Raw genomic sequence first — 20,003 nt, forward strand, 5'->3', positions numbered from 1 at the left:
GCAGAAGCAGTCAGATGAAGTAAAAGTACAAAAATTCGGAGCTAAATAAAGATCTTCATTGCAAATAAGTAGTTATTGTCAGCAATATATATTGAACAAAAATAAAAGTATGACAGAAAACTAGCTAGTATACTAGTATATATTTTTAACTGGTGTGTGTGTGTGTTATCTAAGCTAATCTATTATCATAAAGTAATATAGAGAGTAAAAAATCACAATATATCTCCTTTATGTTTAGTTGACAATTGTAAGTACACAATAGGATTAAATGGGAAATATTAAGAGCTTTCCATCATTGATACTGATGGAGGTTCGTTTGGAAAGAATCCATTCTTCAGTAACATAAAGGAATCACTGTCATGCACATTAGGTTTGCTTGCAGCTTAGTCAGGGTTTAACTGTTAATTACACAATTTCAGTTTCATTTAATTTTCCCATACACGTAAATCAGATTTGCTGAAACTTCAGACTAATTAAAATTTATTCATTACTATAACAACCCACTGAGATGATGATGGACTTGTTTTTGAGGGGTCAAAAATGCAACAGAAATGAAAAACACAGACCAGTAATGGGAAAGACAAACACAAACAAGAAACATTAAAGAAATTTAAAGGACACACAACTATCAAAACACAAAGAAAGGGAAATAAGTACAGTGGTGATTTTATTCTTATTTGGTCTGTAATTATTTGCTTTTTCCATTTTATCAAAGTGATAAAATATGTTAGACAACAGTCTCTAACGTAGACTTACTCTAAATTTTGCACCCACTTAGGACACGTCATCAGATAAAATTATTTACTGCTGCATGCAGTTCATCAATTGATCAACAGGGGGCAGTATGAGCCTTTAGAGTAAATATGGTCTGACCTCAAACAACCTCACAGCCCCATGAAATTAAACTTGAACCAGAAAAAGAAATACTTACATTCTCAGTGGAAACATGACAGAGCAGCATAAAATTTAATTCACAAGACTTTAATAGAACAAAGAAAAGCATATGAAATGTGATCTGTTTAGTGATATAACAAATTAATGCAACATGTAAAATGACACAATGCATACAGTCTTACTGCAACGTTTGGGATGTGGACATCAAAATAAGTAAAATCACTTTTAGAAATGTCAAGACATAGAAAAGTTTGGGCACAATTAAAATAGGCACATTTGAGTTCTTACAGTACACGGGATGCTTGCTCAGATGCTTACACAAAGCAGGTTAAGGTCCGTGTATCTTTAATGTGAAATCATCACATTAGTTTCTAATTTGTTACAGTCTCATCATTTGTTGCATTTTGTTAGCATTTGTGTGGATTTATGATCACTCAGATTTCAGATGCTGTGATACTGTCACTGTAATGCCCACGGTCCACTCTGTGTGCAAAGCAAGTTCGTTACGACTTACAGAAACTGGCATTTAGCCATGCTAGCAGCTAAGCGCCTTAAGATAAATGTGAACATCTGAATGCTAACACACTCACAGAAGGCTATTATTATTCACATGCTGATGGAAATGTCAGCTTTGCAGGTATTTTATCATTAAGTGATTATGCTCATTTCCAGTTAAATACTTTTATTATTGGACTCCATTAGAGTATGATTCACACATTTATCTTATACTGGCCCCTCAGTTCACTGACCACCTTAAACAGGACATTTTAGCTCCCTTCCCTCTTTCTTCGGATTGGCTGCCCCTCTCAAGACAAAGTTTCTGTGCTCATGGCTGAAGCTGTGCCAAAAGTATAAAAAACCATAACCAAAAACCAAACAAAAAAACAGTTGTTTGTAGGAAGCCTGAACTTTTGGCTCAGACCTCAATATTTAAAATTTTTAGCCATCTTTAATATAAGCATCTATCACTGTAAGAGTACAGATATGACAAGAAATAAGGACGAGCACAATAGGTCCTCCTTAAATAGCGATCAAAAATATTTTTCACCTGATATTGGCACTACAGAGAAAGTTAAGGAGAGTGGTGCCACAGCACAATCATGGCTGAAAATCTAGGAAATGTTTTTTTACAATCTTCATACAGCAACCACCATGTTTTCTCAGTATCAAAATAATAATAACAATAATATCCAGCCCCAATAATATGCTTTATGATAATAGTGGGAAAACCTTTTTCCATTTAGAAAGTAAAAAAGAGAATAAAGTTGTATATTATCATTAGCTTACTCTTGTATTAAATCTGTCAAGCTGTAAACGAGTCCAGCAGATTTCCAACAAATTTTACCACAGCAGCTTCACAAAGAGATTCTAACATTGACAAGCTCATACAAACACTGCTATGTTTATTGTCCTTATGCATTACCTCTAATCCCTCATTTTCTACACCGTGTCAGTTCAGACACATTAGTTTGTTAACTCCGATTATGAACACTTACCCTTATGGAGGAAAAAACATTGCATTTCCCTTTAATTTTGTACAAACTGAGTTTGAGAAATTTGTATATAAAACCTAAAGATTGATTCCTTATATTTACTATCTTGCTATAACTAATGCTAAATGAGGTAAAATTAATCCATGTGATATTTCATGCAAATATAAATACAGTAAAAACCAGAAACAGTAAAGAAAACACTGAGAGTGATTCTCAGAGGTTATAAAAATGGAGATTAAAGCATTACTGCATCTTCCTTTGAAGTAGGATTTTTGTTTACAGAAATACTTGTTAATGTGTGATTTAAATCTCTTCTTTAAACATGGAGTCATATCTGCAGATCGAGCTCTGACCTCTGGACAATAACTGAGGTAAGTCACTCTCTGATCTGCAGCTGCACCTTTGAGCGATTTCCCTCGGAGGAAAGAAAAGTTCTTTGAGCAGCTTCAGAGTGGAAAATCAGCAGAGTTCATGTGCTGTGAGGAGACGGGGTGAGTGTGCTGAGTGGTGCCCGACTTCTGGTGTTTCTCCAGGTTCTGCAGATCCTCCAGCATCTCCTCGATCAGTGGAGGCATGGAGCCCGGGATCTCCATCTTCAGTGTCACCACTCGCTCAGCTCCTGTAGACATGGTTTAACAATGCACGTGTAAAGCTTTATTGGCAGGGAGACTTAATGTGATATAGATAAACAAAGTCTGCGTTTTACCCGTATTTACTGACACCAGCTTTCACCTTTGATTGTCAGGCATGTCAAATGTTGTGTTGGTTTTTATCTTGTGTCAAATATGCTGCACATAAGTTTGTACTTTATGTTTAATGTGAAAATAAATGCACAGCTACAATTCCCCTGTGGGAGAGGAACTGGAGTGTGTCAGATACACAATGTAGGAACCCACCGGTTACACTAAGAGGAGGATGAAATGCATAACATGCCTTGCAGGATGAGGCAAAGAACACTTTGCTCAACTATTATGTGGTAGCCTATTAATAGTAACACTAGTTCTGTAGCAGGCAGCCACTGATGACAGCAAATTCACTGTGAGACACTCAACAAACACTGTGTAGATGAAAGCACTTTGAGAAAAGGAAGATTTGAAAACAGTCAAAGAAAATTCCACTAAACTCAAAGTTATTTCCACCCGGTTTTTATCCAGAGGAATTCAACAATAAATAAATAAATAAAAACATTTCAAAAGCCAAAAAGATGATAGGAGGAGTAAATTGTTTTCTTTTTGTTTGTCTTAGAAAAACTTTTAAATATTAAAGAAGTATAGTCAATAAAAAATGCAGGTAATACTTTATAAAAATAGTACAGTATTAGTAAGGCATTAGCAAGTGCTTAATTCATGATTTATAACGCAATACTCCTCCTTAGTATGTCATTTATAAATACAGATATGTTTATTCATCTGTTTCTGTTACACCATGCACAGCTACAGGGGCCTTCCAATGCATAATGATTTCTAGTAATAAACATTTTCATAATAATATAGCTATATTTATAAATTACATACTAAGGAGGAGTGATGCTATATAAATGATAAATTAAACGCTTGCTAATACTTAGTATACTAATACGAATGCTTAATCATGTGACATTCATCTAATACATAATACTTTTTACTAATCCTGGGTAAACATGACTTCAGACTTAATAGCGCAAAGAAACCAAAAAATAGCAACGTTCTGATCAGAAAGGTTTTACATTTCGGACAAAAGTAATGCAGTAACATTGGCAGTCATTCAAAATAGAATAGCAGGATTGTACAAACTGTAACAAACTGTAATCTATGAATTGAAATACTTTGCGACAAGGTGGGGTTCCCCTGACCTTTAGCGCTGATGCTACGTAGGTCGGTAATCTTCATGAGGGCCTTGGGGAACATCAGGGGCATGCTGGGTCGCCGCTTACGGGAGTAGATCTTCAGCGCCTCCAACAGAGGCTCCTGCAGGACTTCTACCTTGGACGGCTCCTCCAGATCCTCCCGGTCTGTCCAAGACAGATATCGAACATTTCAACAATTTCAAATTTGGAGTTGTTAATTGTTGATTGTTGTTGTCCTACTACTACAAATGTAATTGGGATTGTGAAGACTTAGTACCTCCAGAAACAAGACAGATGGCACTGAGGAGCCCACTTTCCGTGTCATCCATCTCTAGCGGCAGCAGCTGCCCAGCAAAAGTGAAAACCTGATCCGTCAGCGGCCCAAATCCTGCATTGTGGATCTGAGTACGAGTCAGTGTCAAGCCATCGGAGAAGGTCATGGTGTCCTGGTCAGGAGTGTAGCGAGTGCAAATCCTCAAAATCTAAAAGTAGGAAACATGTATGTGTACCAAGTCATTTTTTTCAATAATATTGTATTTGTCTTTAAAAAATGTTAAATAAAAAGACTCAAAAGCAAACAAACAACAATCTGTTTATATTCGTTAAAATGTGTCAATCCTTATCATTCTAAATTTGTCCGTATTGCAGGCAGAAGATCTTTATCATATGGTTCAATACTTATATTGCATAATAGTTTAGAAAGAAATCTTCCTGCTTTTAATACTCAGGCTTTTCCAGTTGTTCATTTCTTTGTAATGATATCTCATCTGTATGAGTAACAGCAGACCACTCTAGACATCTCTCCAACTCCTTGTCATCTAAGCTTTAAATAATATTACATGCTGTGCCCTGTTTCTGGAGAATTGCTTGAATACAAATATTAAATAATATATAATTATTATAATAATTCAATATGGTGCATCACACTTCTATCAAAAAACATGAAAACCAAATCAGGAAAACAAAATTCCCAGAGTGATTAATCAGGGAAATTTTGTCACAGAGCTTTTGATGGACTTCCTGCAGAGATTGTGAGAGTGCAGCTAAATTATCAGACTGAGAAAGCAGTTATGACAGACTTGGCAGCGAATGATGGAGGATAAATTAGATGAACACACGCAACACTCTGCCTGAGGACCACTGTCTGTCTGCCTGTCAGTTTGTCTTTGGCATGAATGTCGACAGGCAACGTGAGTCAAGATCTACCAAAGGTGTGAAATGCAGGAAGAGCTGCAACTTTACATAACTTGTTCAGGTCATTTACCTGAAATAAAATACAAAACGGTAGGTGTTTAATGAAAACTATAGTATATGTCAGGCTTTTTGAGGGCTTAAACCACAAATCTAAAGGTAAAAACAAACAAACAAAAAACATCTTTTGAAATAGACCTACCAAGATGTCAAGGCAGGCGGCTTTGAGCAGAGTGATCTGGTCCGCAATGGTCAGGCCAGTGAAACCCGGCACTTGCTTGGCAAACTCGACCACCTTGATGATGCACTTGGTGGCCAGCTCGCTGAACTTGTCCCACAGGCCAAGATCCAACTGGATCCGGTGGTCTGAACTGGAGTTCTAGAGAGTGGACAAAACAAATCAAAGATCAGGTGTTTGGCTCAAACGAAACATGTTGTTTCAGTGTTGTGATAACGGCTTATTAAAATCTGTGCACATAGCTGAATTATTTAAATTTGAAATATTTTGAAAACTTGAGATCAGCAAAGAGCAGTAAATACAATATTGACATACTTTTACATACCTATTTACACAATCAGAATCAATAAAAAAAACCTTTACGGTGACCTCAAATAGTTCAGCGTTCAGCTGTTTTTTAAAAAATATTTCTGTATATTTGCTGAGTCTGCTAATTGCTTCACTGTGTATACACGGTTTATTTGCTAACCCTATCTGTTTGTTGCTAGGCTGGAAGGAGAGTGTTTCAGACACAAGGATAAAAATACTGAGATGAGAATACTATGACAGGGCACTTCAAAAAGAAATAATGATGAAAATTATGTAACAGTTATGCTAATGCTAATTATATGAGATATGATGAGCTATTTTAATATAACAGATGACTGAACATTACAAGATAATCATTCACAAGTGTAAACATGTACTAACATTTGTTTATGTACTTTTTAGCTTTTATCGATTAAGCTCAATAAATTCAACATGTTGGCCATTTCCACAATGGCTGAAAATGTGTATTTTTTTCAGATAAAGTAAACTGGTTCCGCCTTTTTTGGATGTTTTTAATGATGAACGCTAGAAGTCAGCATTAAAAATCTGAAATTACACAGAGGTTTAAAAAAACTGCAGCATTTTGTGTACAAGTAATATTTTTCTTTGTTTCAGGCACATCTCTTGGATAGAAACCCTTACACTCCTTAACCATTTAGAAGGTCTGTGGTTCAATACCCAGCTCCTTCAGTCTGAACAAACTGAGGAGTAGCACACAACAGTAGTGCATCAGTCACTTTGCAGCACGAAGGTTATAGGGTTGAAGCTATCCAAAGACATGCTTGTACCCTCACACCTAATGTTTGGGATTTCTTCACTGGATAAGTGGTTAAAAGAAGATGTCTGAACCCGTTTGTATTCATCAGAAGAGTTATCAAAAGGGCAAAAGGATCATCCCTCAATCCGCACAGCACTGTGGAGCTACAGCTGTCATTGGACCATTGGAAAAACATGTGACATATATGTTGTCTCAGTTCTTTTATTTGGCCTAAAAAAAGAGGCCCTAAATAAATTCACTATTAAAAGTGACTAATTTATATTCAAAAGTAGAGTAAAACCTCTAAATCCCACAGTAAAAATTTTGATAAAGAGTCATTTTCTAAGAAGGAAATGAAATTTAAAAAATGCTCAGATTCAAGAGGCTAATTGATTTTTAAGTCAATGGCTCCAGAGGGACAAACGTCCATATTTAGTATCCACTTTTTCTATTATCTGCTGCACTGTTAGGATGTAGGTCGTACATCTTAGCCCTAGTGTACTATTTCAGTCAATACAATCTTGTGTTATAGTCTTTAAAGAGCAGAACAACACGTGTCACTCGTGTTCGTATGTTTCCTGTTTTGACTCATACTTCCAGGCATCGCTCACTTACATTGCCAAACCATATTTATTTAATGTCACTTTTGTAAAACAGCAGCAGTACTGATTACGTAAGCTCAGTTCTTGCAATGTCATGTATTTTTACTGGTAAGTGTCATAATGATATGTACAGTTTTTTCAGTTTCTAAGGACATGTTTACATAAACAACACACTCCTTTATTTTCTCCTCCTCTTTTACTTTGCCTTTTAACAAAGAATAAACCAGTTAAATCTGTGCAAATCAACATCTTCACCAGCATATCTTAAAAAAGAGTTGTTTTTTTTTTTCAGTGTGGACCTATATTCAGTTTTCCTTTTCTCTAAAGAAAAATGCTCACATGACATACTGTACATGTTGGAAGACATAGCAAATTGTGTGTACTGTAAGTATTGGCAGTACCTATATGTTAGAATAGAATAGAGTGGGTGCTCCGCCCAGATTGGTGGGTGGGTGTTAGGGGTGGGGTTTGTGTGATAGTTTAATAGTGTTTGTTTACAGTTCAAATGGCCCAGTGGTAGAAGCTGTTTGTGAGGCTGAAGGTGTGGGACCTGACTGTCTTGAGGTGCCGTCCGGAGGGCAGTGGGTCAAACAGGTGGTGGGCGCAATGCAAGGGTCACCTGTGATGGCCCTAGTTTTTCTGAGACAGGAGGAACTGGCAGCTCCAGAGGCAACAGAGGGCAGCTAACGATTTTTATGTTACAGGTAGTTACATATATATATATATGCATGTATGTGTATACATGTGTTCCTAAATAAAAGTGCATGTTTGCACCCCTTCCCTCATGTTGGCATTGAATGTGATCAGGAGTCTGTTTGGTTTTGTTAACAATCAGAGTCTCAAATGTTACCAAACAATCTAACAAATTTTACTCTGCATAAGCAAAGAGGAACAGAGGTTAGCTTGTTGCCTCACAGCAAGAAGGTTCTGGATGTGCAGTCTGTTGGCATGGTGGCTTTTCCCTGAGCGCTCCTCTTAACCCACAGCGTTAAAATAGGCATGTTTGGTGAAACTGTGATTCTAAATGGGCTTAATGCGCTTAAGATAATGAAAGAGATGAAAGCTTGAGTTGCCAATAAGACTGTTATCATTTAAATAAAGTTTGTGCATATCAATAATAAAAAGGTATAGAAACGTATCAGTTTATAAGTGTCAGACACAAATATAAGTGTCTGTCATCTCAGCTCTGCTGATCTCTCCTTGGTGAATGTGTTTTTACAGACAGTGTTAACAATATCCAACAGTGACCGACCATGAGCCAGGCATGCAGCAGTGAGTATTCAATGCTGTCCGTTTTTGTCTGGTAATATTAATCATATATCAAGTATTTAAATGTCACTGCCCTGACAGTCAACATCTTTCTTCTTTCGGTCACAGACTATAAAACGAGGACATAACAACCATGGAGCCACCATTTGGTTTCAAGTCTTTTCCATGTAATACAACCAGATGAAGGAAGATGCACAAACATACCGTCATTTTCATCAGTCACAAGGCAGCTTTGCCGTCTAATCTGCCCTACTTTATCATAATTACGAGCAGCATAATTTAAAAAATAAATATTGTTTTTGCTTTAAAACTTGAAAATAGTGATTGAAAGCCCAAAATCATCAGGAAAGGGTTTAGCGAGGTCATCAATCACATTCGAAAAATAGACATTTTTTCATATGTAGTTTAAAATAAGTAAAATGTATCAACATTTTGGGATATATAATCTTATTTTTCAGTTTCTGCCATATAAGTTCAAATTCTCCTTCATCTACACATCCATACAATGTTTACCCAAGTCAATTAAAATCATAATAGTGCTGGACAGACCTCACAGCTTTGATCTTTTCCTCTTTGCAGGTTGTCTTCCTTCTGTAAAGATTATTGTTTTGAAACGTTAGCTTCATGTCCGGACTTACTGTGGTGTATTTTCCCAGCTGGCAAAGGGAGGGGAAGGTCTCTCTATGAGCTCTGCATATTTTCTCCACGATCAGGCCGAGCTCTGCTGTCAGCTCGTACGTCTCCATGATGGTCATCTTCACTGCTTCCTTCTTCCCCTTCCTCTTGTTTCTGTCGTTTCTCACCGCTGGGGAACACGGATGACGCAGAGCATAAGATGATTAGGAAATAAGGTATTCGAGCAGTTCCACAGGTGGTTTAAAATTGGTTAAACTGGTATCATTCTCTGTTTAAATAAATGTTAATGTTACAAAACACCTTCTTTAATTTTGAGTATTTATATTAAAAATGCTCAAGTGAATAAACTAACCTTTTAAAAGAACAAAAAAGTGTTTAATATGAAAAAAAGTTGTTTTTTTTGTTTTCTGTCTGAGGCCAAATACACAGGAAAAATCGTACAATGATACAAATGAAGAAACAACCTGATAAATGGTCCCTACAGTGAGGTGATCTAGTGGCTCTGATATGTTACGGGAGGCATTTTGGTAGCATGATTTAGGTTCATTAGGTTCATTAGTGCCCCTAGAGCAATGAATCACTGAAAATGAAAACAGCTGTTCTTAGTGATTAAATTTATCCTTTAATTAAAGATTTATATCACAATTGTAGCACGCTCTAACAGGATGACAACCTTCCTCATTTAAAGGTTTCAACTTTAGGATGAACATAACTCAACCCACTTAAACTCCTATGGAAGTTTAAAATTAATGTGCTATACAATGTTCATCTTTAAACTAAACTGACCAAAAACACAAGTTTAGGTAATTGTCTGTCTGTATGTATATCCTGATCACTTAAAATCATGTCAGACTCCTTTTTTGAGACCAGATCCTAAAGATTAGCTGATTTTGCAGTTGACTCCAGAAGCAGGAGCCGTACTATTTTTTTCAAATTCAGTGTTGACTTTCTGCACAGACAGAAGTTAGGAGACTCGGGACAAAAGTCAATAACGTCCCACACTTGACTTTGATTAATGTAAGTCAGTAAGCAAGCTGGAGGCAAAGCAAGAATCACCTGACAAATAAGGCTGCATCAGTGTTTTAGTCAAGGAAACGACAAAAGCACACAATGTGATCCAAGGATGTAAAGTACACTGGTGGATAAGAGCTGAGAGCAAAAACTCTCAGTGCTCCAAGATAGACAATAAACAACCGATGTAAGTACTGTGAAGACACATGTGTATCAATAAGTTGTATGAAACGGGGATGTCTTATGAAAAATTGTCTTCATCCTTTAAGCAGAGTTTCAGCGAAGAAACATTGACCTCTATGTTAGTTTTTCTTGTAATCTGACATAGCTCTGTATAAAACAACAAAAAAACAGGAAGTCCTGCAACAGATAGTGTTCCCTGGCAGATCCCTGATCTTACCATCAGCCAAACACCACTGTTCCTTTAATCAGGACCCAGGAGACTGCATTCACCAGTATATGAATGGCGGTTTTAACCCATTTTACCTTAACGATGTTTAGACATCAGGTGTGATTTAAATAGAGCTCACTGGAATTTCAGTTTTGGTTCTTAATAATTTTAACCACTTCCCGGTATAAATCACTCTGGAATGAAAGCATGTGTCACTGAACTTATGTGTTATTCCAGGCTGCACGTGAAAGCAGCGTAACCAGGTTAGCTTTTCATAATCACTTCGGGAACAGTGTCAACACGTTTCTCTGTGTCCCACTGCCTCAGACGGCTACACACATGTCAGGAAAGCTCAGGATTACGCAACACTTAACTCCAACCACTCCTCCTCCTCTTCCTCCTCCCTGTGTATGCCCTACATCCAGCCGTCATTGTGTAAACACTCCAATAGAGATCATGTTACACGCTGCCTGAGAGCAGTTACATAGCATCCATCTGTCCACTACATGTGATATGTTTATGTAACTTGTTTGAGCATAGAAAAACTATAATGAAAACATGTGGATGGGTGGATCCTTCAGTGTCGGCCTGTCGCCGCCCTTTGCTCATTCCACATAACACATTCTCAGTTATTTAGGTCACTGCACTGCTGGGTATTAGAGCCTTTGTTTCTATTGTACAGTCCCTGTGCCCGAGAGCTGCTGTACTTCACAGAGAACTTATAAAAAAAGAGAAAATCATATGTTAAAGTGTTATTTGCACATTTTTCTCACTTACAACTAATTATATATTCTAAAATAAAGACGTTTGTAGTTACCACACAAAAAAAAATATTTCCTAACCCACTAACAAAATGAAAATCTTGGGTTGTTAAGATGACAAAGCATTAAAACTCCCTTTGAGAGCTCAAGAGTGTATCAGCAGTTCTTAAGCTACACCTTTATTATGTAGCTATAATTTAGTTTGCTTTAATATGCATTACCTTGGTCGTATATATGCGTTTGTTATTCTAGATTTTATATATTTTCTCTCTGACAAACAAAACTATGAATTTTCAGTCTTAAAGTGCTATCTAGTTACAATTAAACAATAAAGACTCTAAATATGCTGACAGACAATATATTACAACATTATGCATTTTGAATTGACAAAAGAAGTTTAATTTCTTTTTCTTCCACTTTAGCTTAAACTTTTTCTGAAAAAAGACTTTCTTGAATATAGATTACCACAGATCAATAAGAGGAGCATTTTCCTGCTTATTTTGTTTTGTTATATTGTTATTTCTTTAATATCGACAGAAATAAGACATTTTTAACATACATGTAGTTTTAATGGCAGGCACCTTTTATGGGAAACAATCTGTCCCTTATTTGTGCATGTTTACCACCATATAGGTAACAACAAATTGCATTAAAACTTCAATACATAGCTTGTTGCTCTGATTGTGCAGTAATAAATAGGCCGCTTATGTGGCAGTTTTTATCAGAGTATCTCAGTAAGATGAAACCATTTAAACTTGAGAGGGAGGATTTCTCGTTTAAAGTCAGCTGTGATAGGCTAAAGCCTCCCCCTCCATGACCCAGAGTAAGATAAGCTGGTGAGAAAATAGGTTGTTGGATGGAGAGAGTTTCTTTTGTACTGCACTATTTGTCTAAGGTTACACAGTTATATCCTACGGAGCCCCTCTGATGACATGGTCCAAAAAACAAATAAATTGTGGCCACAAAATACTACTTCGTGGGCACGAAATGGTATAACGTGCCCACGAAATACTTATTTGTGGCCACGAAATGCTATTTCGAGGGCACGAAATAGGTATAACGTGCTAATTTGTGGGCACGAAACACTTGACCTTGACATAACCGTGATCCTTCCCTTGCAGATCCTTCCCGTGAGGCCCTTGCAGTTGGTTGACAATAAAATCTATCCCAGCGTCCAGGTCGTACTTACGTCTGTAAAGCAACTGGGCTCTCAATATCCTGTTTAAATGTCTCTCCGTAATAATGGTTCCTTGCATTGCCAGGCTTCAAAATGCATTTGTAGCTCATTCCCAGCCTAAAATAAAAGTCAATCATACTGTCTCTGTCCATGATGTATAGGTTTAGCCTACTCTTATGCTTATGTCTCTATGCAGCTGTCCAGGAATTGTATCAATATGATGTGCGCACATTATCTATTTTATTGCCACAAATGCGTAATTCGTTGCCACGTTATACCCAATTTGTGCCCACAAATTAGCATTTTGTGCGCACGTTATACCTATTTCGTGCCCTCGAAATAATATTTCGTAGCCACAAATAAGTATTTTGTGGGCATGTTACACTATTTTGTGCCCACAATTTATTTATTGTTTGGACCATGTCATCAGAGGGGCTCCGTAATATCCAATTCTCAAATACGCAGTTTCCTTATATCAAATTTCTGAACACTCAGTCATCCCAACGAAACCACAAACCCAGTATTATGTAAAACTTGACACAAATAACTTTGAGTAAACCACACTCACAAACTGACCAGCTCTTTACATGCTGATAAACTTGAGTTGGTCATTCAAATTGAGAACATGACTGCACTGACCTTTTAGTCGTGTTTGTAATAGCAGATGAATCATTTTAAAAGAAAGGTTTAATTTTGACTCTAAATCCCACGAGGCCTGCTGTGAATCAGAGAGGATGTGACACTTACACTCCTTAGACATTCCTACAGCGAAACACCTCTGCAGCCGACAGTACTGACAGCGATTCCTGGTGATCTTGTTAATGATACAGTTCCTGTCGCGGTGACAGGTATACACCATGTTTTTCTGCACGCTGCGGCGGAAGAAGCCCTGCAGAGACACCAGCACAATAAATGAATGATAAGATATTAATTAATTAAGCTATTAAGTTGCTACAATGTGAATAAATGCCTGTGTGGACTTTAAAGCTAGACAAAAAAGATTAATTTATTCCTAAATTTACTCCTTTACACCTAAAGAGTAAATATTTAGCCTGTTTAAATGTATTTCAGATATTTAACTCAAACAAGGAGTTAAATTGATTTGTTTGGTCTTCAAAAAAAAAGAAAGAAAAGGAAAATGGATTAAGAAAAAACAAAAACAAATACTGTGTCTGTCTATCCAGTGGTTCATTTAATTTGAACCGATTTAGGTAAAAAAAAATTGTGAATTTATACAGGAAAAAACTAAAACATATGATATTGTCACATTTTGCATATTAAGAAGGTATTTGTTCATTTATCTGTTTAGGAGATTAGTAAGAAAAACTAAGACCATCTTGTAAATACAAGCATGACACAGGGACTTACTTTTAAAAGACAAAGTCTGGGATTTTAGCTAAGCTTAACAGAGGGGGCATTGTAAAGCAGACCACCGGCCTGACGTGTTACCTTGCAGCCCTCGCAGGCGCTGACTCCATAGTGGTAGCCCGAGGACTTGTCCTGACACACAAAGCAGGGTTTGTAAGTGCGTGGAGGTGGAGGTGGTGAGGCAGGACGGGTAAACAGGTCGTCCGAGCTGAAGCTGGAGCTGGAACTCTGACTTTCCACCGCTGAAAAACACACAAAATCATATAAAATCAAACGAGCATCTCAGGGAGAATAAAACTGCGACAGTTAAATTTATTCAAATGGATATCAAACTCAGCGCATCATTTAAATACTGAAGCTGAAATATTGCTGGGAAATAACAGCTGCAACAAGAAGTCAGAACATGAAAAATTACTCATTACAGATGAAGCTTTTATTCATTTTGTAACATAAGTTGTTGCCTTGCACAGTTTTTAAAATGAAATTATTTACTTGTTAAGCTTTATATTTGTCTAATATATACAGCGAGAAACCTGTCAACAAAATAAGCAGTAACAAAAATAATTATCACCATACATGAAATGTACTTTAGACCTTTTATCTGCAAAGCATTCTAAAGTTTTCCTCAAAGCAGACCTAACAAGTAGAAATACCAACATTTAGTGATGAGTTGAAAATTACTGATGAACCATTTCTGACATGATGAAGCAAACAGAGCTCAGAAATGCAAAAGGCAGATTGTATTAAAATGTAGAGGTTATTTAGTGGACTGCTTGCATGCTTCAGAAGAGTTTTTATAACAATAAGGTTTCAAGAATGTTCGGTTTTCATTCCACATTCACTAACAGGACACAGAAGAACAAACTGCTGTGTGAGAGATATGGCAAATTATGGCACTTGTGACCTGCAGTTCATGCCAATGCATTTTTATTTATTGTGGCCCATCTGACAATGTTATCATGTTAAGTTAGTGATTTAAAATCCTAGAAAACGCTTCAAGTCTCGGGCCTGTTTACCCAAAACAACAAAGGAACGAAAAAAGCTTTATTGTGTCCAAATATACAAAGCACCTTCTGTTAATTTTTAGTCGTGACAATAGGATAGATTGACCCTACACTGGCCCCTGAGAGTGGTCACACATATATTCAGGCACTGATCGTAGCCGATCAGACCTGAGCAACCAACTTTTTGATGAAATCACCTTGTGATTCCTTCACTGAGCCAAGCGCAGACTAATCTTGCTTTTTTTCTGTGGCAGATTATAGCATGATCTGTACAGCCCCACTACTTCAAACACAACGCTCAGTTTACACAAATAAAATTAAACAGGCATGTATCACATCTCTGCTTCATAAATTTGAAAATGAGTCACAAACAGACGCAGTAATATATCTACAGCTTTGCACATGTGGTGACCTACTGTAGCACAGCATTTTTTCCACTGAATGTTTCACTTCACATCCACCACAGCACTCAACACTCCCACTTTAAAGCCATTTCCAAGAAGATACTTTGTCTGGCCTAGGGGGCTCGTTCGGCCTCCCTGCTGGCTCTCTGATCACCTCTGCTGCTCCAGCCCTGACACAAAACCAAGAAAGCTGTTTTGAAAAGGGGACAAAACGAGAAAAATTGTTCATATCCATCCCCTTGAATCCGTGGCCTCTGGTTGAACCTGGAATCGGCGGGTCAAACTAGGACACCCCCATCAGGCCGATTGCTCCCCAGATCCAAAACAATGCAGGAGCATGCCACAAGCCCAACTGACTGATGAGAGGGAGGACGGAGAAACAGAAAGTGTGTGTGGCAGGGCGGTGTAAGTGATTTGGTAGGGGAAAGAGGGTTGCCCCCATCCCAATTTAGATGGTGCTGTTTGATGTATACTACAATGCACTGTTTGAGTCAAACAATAAATCTAGAAAAACATTAAAAGATTTTGGAGGCAGAGATAAGTTTAAAAGCCTTTGATTGTGGTTTACAGTAAGACAGGAGCTGCAACATGTAGCTGGATAAAATAACAAATGCTTGACTTGGTATTAAAGACTAGTAAAGCTTAATTATTACGGCCGCATGCTGCTTGAAGCCTGCTGGGTTATTTATTAGTGATACTGAAAGCAGGGATTCACCCTTTATTTTTGTGAATAACCTCAGTTGCCTGTTATGCAACCTGCAAACTTCGGTAAAGGAACTTTCTATTTTTCTAATGTTTTTTTAGCTTGCTACAATCAGCTAAACTGTTTAAATCATGACAAACAAAAATTACATTTACAGATTATCAACTGTAATATAGTTACTGATTTTTTTCTTTTCTTATTGTGAAATTATTGTCAGTTAAATTCACATTTGAATATTTTTTTCAAGGGAAAACGGTATGCAGATTTATCAGTAATGATAATAATTATCAGGTTAATTCAAAGTTATTTCTGACCTAGAATAATCTTTTTCTTGATTATCCAATGAAATGTCAGAAACAGATGAAATGTGGTCATCATAACTTGTCAGAGTTCAGTTTATTACACAACAATATTTTATTTTCTGTCATATAGAAAGAAGTTGGAAACAGCCACATTGTGGCAGTTTTGCTTGCACTGACTAAAACAACAGATATTTACCATCATATGAGTAAATAGCAATTCAGTGATTACACTAAAAAATAAAATGTTATATAGTTTTATTTTGTTTTTGTAAAGTCCATTTATGTATGTTCTGTTCCCATTTCTAACATGCTATTGTATGTTCTATTGCTAAAATAAAAATTTTATTATTATTATTTGTGGGAGGGAGAATAAAAACCCAAACCTGATCAGAAGGACCAAAATATCTAAAGTCTAATAGTTTTTCTTGCCTAGTTTCCAGGTTTTCCCAAATTCCAGGTTGTACTCCAGGATGAGTACTTTAACTATTGACATTTTATTTTTTTAAATTGCTGTACTGATGCTTAATTCCACTAAAAATGCTACTTCCACTTTTGGCAACAGTCTGACTCTCCTCTGACCTCTTGAGCCGGTGACCGTCCGGTGAACCCAGGGTGACACCAAAGTGACCGTCCCTGGACAGACCCAAACACAGACTAAGACGACCACACAGACATTAGCTGCCATGTGCTCAGTAGTCTGTTTTCACTTTCTTCTCACATCCTTTATCTATTAAGAGAAAAGAGGCTCCCGGAAAGCGTCAAAGCATTTAGATACAGAACACAAGAATGTAGAATAGATAACGCTTCATTTTATCTCAGCCTTTAAATATTAAAAGGCAGCTTGTGACCATTTAATAGCAGTTGATACACAATATGATGAAGTCCAGTTTCATCATGGTCGGTGCAGCGGTTAATACCAGCAAGAAGTTTCTGGGTTCAAATCGTCCTTGGGCTTTACTTTGAAGGTGTGTGTGTTGATCCTAGAGGGATAAGGGGCTTAAAGTCCATTATGTTTGTACAGGTATGTTAATGTGGATGTTAGTTTAAAGTACGAATTTAGTAACGTGTTATATAAATGCATCCCTTTGCAAACACAATCAAATCACAATTTCATGATTTGAAAGTAGAAATATCTAAATAAAAAGCTAAATGCACATTTGATTAAATACAATACTGAAGTCATAAACTAAGAGAAAACTACCCTTGCACTGGTTTGCTTCCAGTGTCTGCTCTGAATTTAAACTTGCATGTATTCACAGTCTTGCACCAGTTTGTTAAGGTATTAAAGTACATTATAACAGGTTTTTTAAACAATTACACTCCATGTCAATGTAATAAGAAACACTCTTTTATCATGTAATACATGTTTCTTTTTTTAAACTCTACCTTTATCCCCCCCAGTTTGTTTAAATATTTACTGTAATCTTTTACAGTTTACAGATTTGATGCTTTATAAATTCTGGTTAAACTGGTAAGAAATTCCCTTAATATAAATTCGTTTTGAGAACCTTTTGAGGTTTCAGGTTGGAGGATATCCTGCACAGATGGAGGCAAACGTGGGTGTTTCTCATTCTGGGTGAAATAATGTCAGTAAAATCACATGGCTTTACTCTGGTTTCTCTTCAGAGGATTAAGCCCCTCGAGGCATTTGGCGCTATACAAATAAAAGTGAATTGATCTGAATTGAATTTATATATTTTTTCCACTGGACACCGAAACAAATTAGGATCTTTCTGCGCACCACAACATCACTCATCCTCAGTTTCACCTACATTGCGAGTACCGGTGCTCCTGCCAGTCGGACTCGATCAGCTCGGGGAAGAACGCTGCCAAATCCTGGTCTTGCTCCTGCAACATGCAAGAAGGACTGGAAGTGCTGTAGAAGTCCACGATTTCCCCGGGTCCGAAAACTTGAAACTCCATATAGTCGAACATGATCTGTCGTGAGTCTCCGTGAAGTCCGTATGGGAATGTCGTCGGCATAGGAAAATCCTTCAGAGAGGGTGATTTATCTCTGCACCGAAGTAGTTTAAAACCCACTTGATGCAAACTGTGTTAACACTGAAGCATGTCTGCGTTATGTTCAGAGGGGAGCAGGAACAAACCTATATTTCCCACAGATGGTCACAAACTGCATGTTGATGCGCAGCCAGCGGGCTGTAGTCCTCCATCAGAGAGCATCGGTAAAGCGCATTCAGGCTGCTTTGCATAACAAAGTTTGTTGCAGAACTTCTTCCACTTATCTCTTCTTTATTGACAAATGTCTCAATTCAACCTGCTTCATACTAGTTATGTCACAGCGACCGATGGTGTTACCTAATGTATGCGAGTGAACTCTCCGTGAACCTCCTCCTCCGCTGCTGCCCTTCACATGACCCAGCCGCTGTCTGACATCACCAGCAGAGGTGGAAACGAGCACTGAGGTCCTTTACTCGAGTAAAAGTATCCGTACAGGGTGGAAAAGATAAAAGCAGTCGGCCTCAGTCGAGATACCTTTCAGGAGCTAACTTCAGAGAGTTAAAATTAAAAGTTTGCCACTATTGATAAAGGACTTCACCTCTTATAACCGACTCAGAATGGACAGTAAAAGTATCAACAATGATCCATCACAGAGAAGAGCCATGAAACATTTACCTACATTACTAACGGTGCAATAAGAGGACCCACCTCACATCAGAGTTTCTGTCTTTAAAATTTAATTAGAATCAGCTGAGTGCCAACAGGAGGCACAGATGTATGAAATATTTACTATTATGTATTCTGAAGTGGATTTTTTTTTACATATACTCATCTGTAATAGAATAGAATAAAATAGAATAGAATAGAAAAATCCTTTAATTGTCCCACAAGGGGAAATTTGGTTGTATCAGCAGCAAAACAAACAAACAAATAAACAAACAAACCCCTTACAAAGAATTCATATGATGCAGCACCACATAAAAGAAGCTGTGATAAATCCTGTGGTGACTCTAAGCCTGTGATGCATGTGCTATTTTAACATCTTAACAGCCTTTTTAGGATAATTTACTACAGAAATTTGTTGAGTCACACATTGTAATTTCTTACTGTGAAATAGGCAGCAGAAAAAAAGGGAAAAAAGACTCACGTTTACTACATGTTTTTTTTAAATCATTGAATACAAAAAATAATCCCTTTATTATTGTGGGGAAAGTTGGAAATTCATCATAAGTCTGAATATTTTGGAGACCTGTAAGAATTAAGGTTTGCCTTGATAGTGCTTGAGTAGCTGACAATATGTACTCATGTCCCTGCTATATGGAGGTGAAATTAAGTTCACTTACCACAGTTAGGTTATAGCTTATCATAGAGACTGGATTCAGAGGGAGACAGCAAGTCAGAAAGTTACAAAAAATCAACCAACCAGCACCCTTAATGATGACAACTACACATAGTATATAATTAATTTACTGAGAGAATTTCACATAAAACACAATAAATTCAACAGCATCAGTAGGAACGAACCTGTTGAAGTTGGCTGAAGTATTGAAGTATTCTGTGTTAAATCACACAGACATTTTTTAATTCTTATATCCTCATTTATTTTTGGTGCTAATATCTTACCTAGCAAGTGGCTTTTATTGTTGTTGAAAAGTTCATTATTATAATAGTAACAAAAATAATAATACTAATTATTATTATTAAGCTTC

At 37.1% G+C, this 20,003-nt stretch overlaps 1 protein-coding gene across 2 annotated transcripts; it reads right to left on the minus strand.

Annotated features, from left to right (window-relative positions):
• Window positions 1–662: 662 nt before the first annotated feature.
• Window positions 663–18,772, minus strand: LOC102303507 (retinoic acid receptor beta). Of its 2 annotated transcripts, none has more exons than XM_005942839.3 (8): window positions 18,108–18,772; window positions 14,004–14,164; window positions 13,302–13,443; window positions 9,217–9,383; window positions 5,606–5,782; window positions 4,490–4,694; window positions 4,219–4,377; window positions 663–3,006 (listed from the first exon to the last, which is right to left on the minus strand). In XM_005942839.3, exons 1-8 carry the CDS (start codon window positions 18,316–18,318, stop codon window positions 2,834–2,836), a joined length of 1,395 nt encoding a protein of 464 aa, XP_005942901.1. In that variant the 5' UTR covers window positions 18,319–18,772; the 3' UTR covers window positions 663–2,833. The 2 variants fall into 2 exon arrangements, with proteins under 2 accessions (XP_005942901.1, XP_042084726.1); XM_042228792.1 differs by lacking the exon at window positions 18,108–18,772 and adding an exon at window positions 15,343–18,096.
• Window positions 18,773–20,003: the final 1,231 nt, after the last annotated feature.

Source organism: Haplochromis burtoni, unplaced genomic scaffold, assembly GCF_018398535.1.
Source record: "Haplochromis burtoni strain Fernald_Lab_line unplaced genomic scaffold, NCSU_Asbu1 Contig_351, whole genome shotgun sequence".
In the NCBI taxonomy this organism is placed as follows: domain Eukaryota; kingdom Metazoa; phylum Chordata; class Actinopteri; order Cichliformes; family Cichlidae; genus Haplochromis; species Haplochromis burtoni.